Source organism: Quercus suber, unplaced genomic scaffold (genome assembly GCF_002906115.3).
Source record: "Quercus suber isolate HL8 unplaced genomic scaffold, Cork oak 2.0 scaffold_128, whole genome shotgun sequence".
In the NCBI taxonomy this organism is placed as follows: Eukaryota; Viridiplantae; Streptophyta; class Magnoliopsida; order Fagales; family Fagaceae; genus Quercus; species Quercus suber.
In genome coordinates, this window is record NW_027069591.1 from 505,280 (window position 1) to 510,433 (window position 5,154).

General features: G+C 34.3%; 1 protein-coding gene across 1 annotated transcript; it reads left to right on the forward strand.

The window, feature by feature from the left end:
* The first annotated feature begins 204 nt into the window (after positions 1–204).
* LOC112021100 (vacuolar iron transporter homolog 4) lies at positions 205–1,411 on the forward strand. Its single transcript, XM_024053672.2, has one exon. It carries the CDS (start codon positions 575–577, stop codon positions 1,247–1,249), a length of 675 nt encoding a protein of 224 aa, XP_023909440.1. The 5' UTR covers positions 205–574; the 3' UTR covers positions 1,250–1,411.
* Positions 1,412–5,154: the final 3,743 nt, after the last annotated feature.

A 5,154-nucleotide genomic window follows, 5' to 3' on the forward strand; every position in this document is an offset into this window, starting at 1 on the left:
TGATAAAAGGCACAAGAAAGTTTAAAGTTATATCCTTTAGGGAAATTTGGCTTTCCAGATTGGTTCACCTTATCTAGATCACATATGCAACTGTTTGAGCCCCATGGCATTCAGTTCTATGCGCCCCTCAAAGTTGCAACTTTTTTTTTGTTTATAACGTAGATGTCCAAAACTCTTTGAGCAATCTATTTCATTAGTTGTAGTGCTCCATTCCACACGCACCAAATAATTAGTCCCCAACGTAAGGCATTATTAACTTCACTAGATCTTGGAAAAGACTAGACCAACCTTAATTCATAGTTTCAACATTCTTTAGTTAATGAGGCAGCCGCTGCCATAGTGTTAGTAGGTAGCATTGTAATTCTCTTCGCAAATAGTGCTGGTTTAGTGGTTTTCTTTTTATCTTTTTGGTTTTCATTAGTGGCCATACCCCACTTTTGCCTCTGTAGCTGGGGGTCTCCATCCATAAATACGCTTCTTGAGGGCGTGTGTTCTCCACACCTCTCCATTTCCTCCTCCTCAGTACCTCCTTCCTCAGCAGCTAATTTAGCTACTTCCCAACCTTTTTTTTTCCATGGCATCCAACGTCCAAACATCCCTGAATGGTGCTAAATTCACCATTCCCACCACTCATGACCTGGAGCAATCAACACCGGAGATAGAAACCAAGGAATTCGATTACTCAAAAAGATCCCAATGGTTACGTGCAGCTGTGTTAGGAGCCAACGATGGGCTGGTCTCAACAGCTTCATTGATGATGGGTGTTGGAGCAGTTAAACAAGACATTAAGGCCATGATACTTACTGGGTTTGCAGGCCTTGTTGCTGGGGCTTGTAGCATGGCCATAGGAGAGTTTGTGTCTGTGTACTCACAGTTGGATATAGAGGTGACCCAGATGAAAAGAGAGAAGCAAAAGGGTGAGCTAGGTGGAGAAAGATCAGAAGAGGAAGAAGATGGTGAAAAAGAGAGTTTGCCAAACCCTTTGCAAGCAGCAGCAGCATCAGCTCTTGCCTTTTCCGTGGGTGCAATGGTTCCATTACTTGCAGCTTCGTTCATAAAAGAGTATAAGGTAAGAGTAGGAGTGGTGGTGGGTGCAGTGAGCTTGGCTTTGGTGGTATTTGGGTGGTTGGGTGCTATGTTAGGTAAGGCACCATTGCTTAGGTCTGTACTGAGGGTTCTGATTGGAGGTTTGCTTGCTATGGCTATAACTTTTGGGTTAACCAAACTGATTGGATCAAGTGGGCTGTAATATCAGACCCTAACTTCTTCCAATCTTAGTTTGTGTTTGCCTGATGGGATATGTAATGCGTACTTTTCCCTTTCTTTTGTAACTTTGTCCCCTTTCCCCACTCAATTGCCAAAAGCTATAAAAGTAGTTTATCATGGTTTATGACTACCATGCTTTGTACAAGCTGAACTTTCTCTCTTTCTCTCAGGTACAAACACGTACTGGCATATATGCAATATATATATATATATATATATCCTTGCACCCACACGTGAGTGCATTTCTAAAAAAAAAAATTTTTTTTTTTTGAGAAGAGCGTAAAGATTATGTGGCAAGTTATTAATATTGTGATATCAATATGGTCCCTACTGAGCTACACGCGCTTCATGCATATGATGAGGCTTTTTTTTTAAGTTTTGTGTCAAATTTTCCAAAAAATTAAAAGAAAAAGAAGCAACTAAAAATCTTATACAACAATCAAAATCATATGAGCAATAAAACGATTAAAAAAAAACACTAAAAGAATTACTTTGTAGGAAACGACTACTCCTTCCTTAGAGAAAAAGAAAGAGGTTTAAAAAAAAATTTAACATAGGAAGAGAAACATTTATTTATATTTAATTTTAGTAACTGGCTTACCCTTAAGAATAAAGAGAGATAGAAGTGGCTAATTTTAAAATATATGGATAAGGGTTGTGGTTGTATTAAAATAAGTTAGCCAAAAAAAAAAATTTAAGAGAGAGAGTGTGTGTGAAAAAACTAATTTTCTAAATTTATCTAAAATTTAGGAGTGTTTAAATTAGTAATTTTACATATCAAACCCTATTATTTAAACTTTCTAAACATATGAACTTGAGGGTATTTTGGTATATAAAATGATAAAACCCAAACAATAAATCATGTTATTAGTATTATAAATGAGAACCAATATTAGACCAAAAAATATTGTAAAATTGGTTGTATTTGGTCTGACATTTCAAATGAACTAAAAACGGTAGCATATTACAAACTTCACTCAAAAGTCATGATAACTTTTAGAGGAAGATGAGACAAGTTATATACCTTTGTCTTAGAACATTATTATCTTTCCCTTGTTATGTGTGTCTGTTTCAAAAAAAAGAAAAAAAAAAAGCAATATAAGCCTAGCTAAATAATAGGCTAGCAATTAATAGTTCATAATTTTTTTTTTTTTAATATTTGATCTTTAGGGCATGTAATAAAATAAAATCACCAAAATCCATTTAAAATAGGGTTTGGGATTTTAATCCAAACTCTAAGGGATAAAAATATGACAAAATTGAAAAACTTGAATGACTAAACTGTGATATAACAAAATTACAAAGAGAGTAAATAATTTGTCCACAAAATACAAAATCTATTAATTTGAGCCCGTTGATTTTTTTTTTTTTTTTTTGTGTATTTTAAACTTTAGGAGGTCGTATGTAACAATCGTATTTAATATAAAGGGATAAATTTTAATTTTCCCTAAATACTAAATAGTATATAAGAGCGTTGTGGCCAGTAGTGGAAAAGGCATATTTGTTAGTTGTACCCCAGCACTTGTGTTGGTCTATAGCATAATGTAAACATTTGAATAAGCTAAATCTTCAAGATCTCATGTGTTAATGGCATTATCTGGTTCTTCCAGTGAAAAAAAAAAAAAAACCGAATCCAAATGCTTCCTCCCTAACTTTTTATAAGAAAAAAACAAAACAAAATCTTCACTATGAAATAAACTCCCCTTATTTGACATAAAATAATAATAAATAAATAATAAGAAGAAACAAAGAAAGATCTTGATGTTGTTTGGGATTTTATTTGGCTTAACAAATAAGATAAATATAAATAAGTTGTACCTAAAAAATGAGGCTCAAAAAAGTTATCCTTAAACAAATAACCAAGTGTCAAGAACCTTATAACTTAAATGGCATTTTTCTGTATTTTTAATGGAGATATCCAAAATTCAAAATCCCTTATCCTAATTATCAAATTTTCAAACAAAGAAAAAAAAAGCCAACACCTAGTTATATATTTTTTTTTATTGTATAATTTTCCAAAGACGTTATAACGCAGTTTTTTTTTTTTGGAGAAACCAGCACACACATAAAAGAGAGGAAAATTGATTTTAACACAAAGGTATATCACAAATCCAAATTAATTGAAGATTATTGTGGCTTTGTCTTCGGAACAATGATATGTTGCCCTAATAGTATTTACGCTATAATATACATCGAAGGCTAGGGGAACCAAACTTGGATCTATTATAAATATGTCCTTCAGATGTCGAATTATTAGTAGACAGTTCTTAGTTACGATACCTAGATCAACTTACTGTCTAAATTAATTGCAACAAGGCTTCAAAAAGTTAAAGCAACTGGCTTTCGTAGTACACTAATTTTAAAATACGTATAACTTTTACTTCAAAAGCCAAAAAGAAGATGATGGTACACAGTAAACAAAAAAAAAAATTTATGTTAAATAAATTGAATATATAGAAAATATTGTAGATGCAAAAGCTTAAAATAGAATAAGAATATACGAGAGTTATGAGAGTTAATCTAGCAACCTATGTCTATGAAGAAAAACTTAAGGACTACATATTTGATATATGAGTAAAGTACAATTCTTGTGTTACAATAACCCAACATTGGTATTTATAAAAAAACTCAATCATAAACTAACGCTATACTAACTATGGTTAATTAACTTATAGTACAAGTATCAGACTTGGCTTGTATACCAAGTTGGATTGGCCTTAAGCCTTGAGTATTGGTCTAATATCACTATCACCCTCTCAAACTCAAGAAGGAAACTTGATGGAGCCTTGAGTTTGGAACAAGTTTGAGAAGATGCCTTGAAGAATGACTTCAAGAAGCCTAGATACTGACCTTGGAAGAGACCATACTGCTTGGATATGGATAGGGCACTATGGAGGAAGAACCTTGCATATGGATGAAAGAATGTCAGAAGAGGGATGTAGAGGCTTGAGATTGGTTGTATCAATGACGAAGGAAGGTGACTATGGCCGGAGAAAGGCTACACTGATGGCTTGAAGGAAATCAACAAAGAGGACGTTGTGATCTAGCACAGTTCACGAGTTGTCGCATATACGAGAGTAATGAGACCCAAAAAGTATGAGAAATGGGCCTAAGGAGCAACTTAGGAGCCTAAAAATGGGGAAAGGGGCCCCAGAATCAAAATCTACACCAAAGAAGAAAAAGAAAAAAAAACTGAGCAAAAAAGGGGCCGGTTGAAAATTTTGACTTTTAATGAAAGTCAACAATCTAGTCAATGGTTACAGAGGCTCAAAGTCAACAGGTTGTAAAAGTCAATGGTCAAAAGGAATATGACTTCAATTCGAGCAGGAGTCGGCCAATTCATGATGTGTCGTTGTTTGTGACGTGGCAAAAGAGGTGCTAGCTGATGTGACATAACGAGATGACATCACTTCGGGCTGATGTGACAAGACAGCAAGATGACATGTGGCACTGGACAAATAATGATAATGTCAGGTTGGTTGGACCACAAGTGGGAGAAATTATAAGATCCACGTGGTAGATAACTGATATGGTCTACCATTCCACTAAAAAACTATCACTTGTTTAAAATTGTTTGTTAGAATTTTTTTTTAAACAAAAATTAATTACTAACTCAGCAATTTTAAACAAGTAAAAGTTTTTTAGTAGGATGGTGGACAAGTGACGTGATCCACTAGAGAACTCTATAATTTCTCCACAAGTGGAGGTAAACAATGTGTGGAAGCACATAAGCAGAAAGGTTAGAGGCGCGTGAAGCATGTGGGGCCGTAATTGGCGGGTGAAATTTTGTGGGCTTGTCAATGGAGGATGGCAAAGCCATAGATGAGACGCATCTAAAAAACTGTCATTTGTTTAAAATTGTTAGTTAGAAAATTTTTTTAAACAAAA

Coding starts and splice junctions, on each gene's coding strand:
- LOC112021100 (XM_024053672.2), top strand. CDS start 575: ATGGCATCCAACGTCCAAACATCCCTGAATGGTGCTAAATTCACCATT.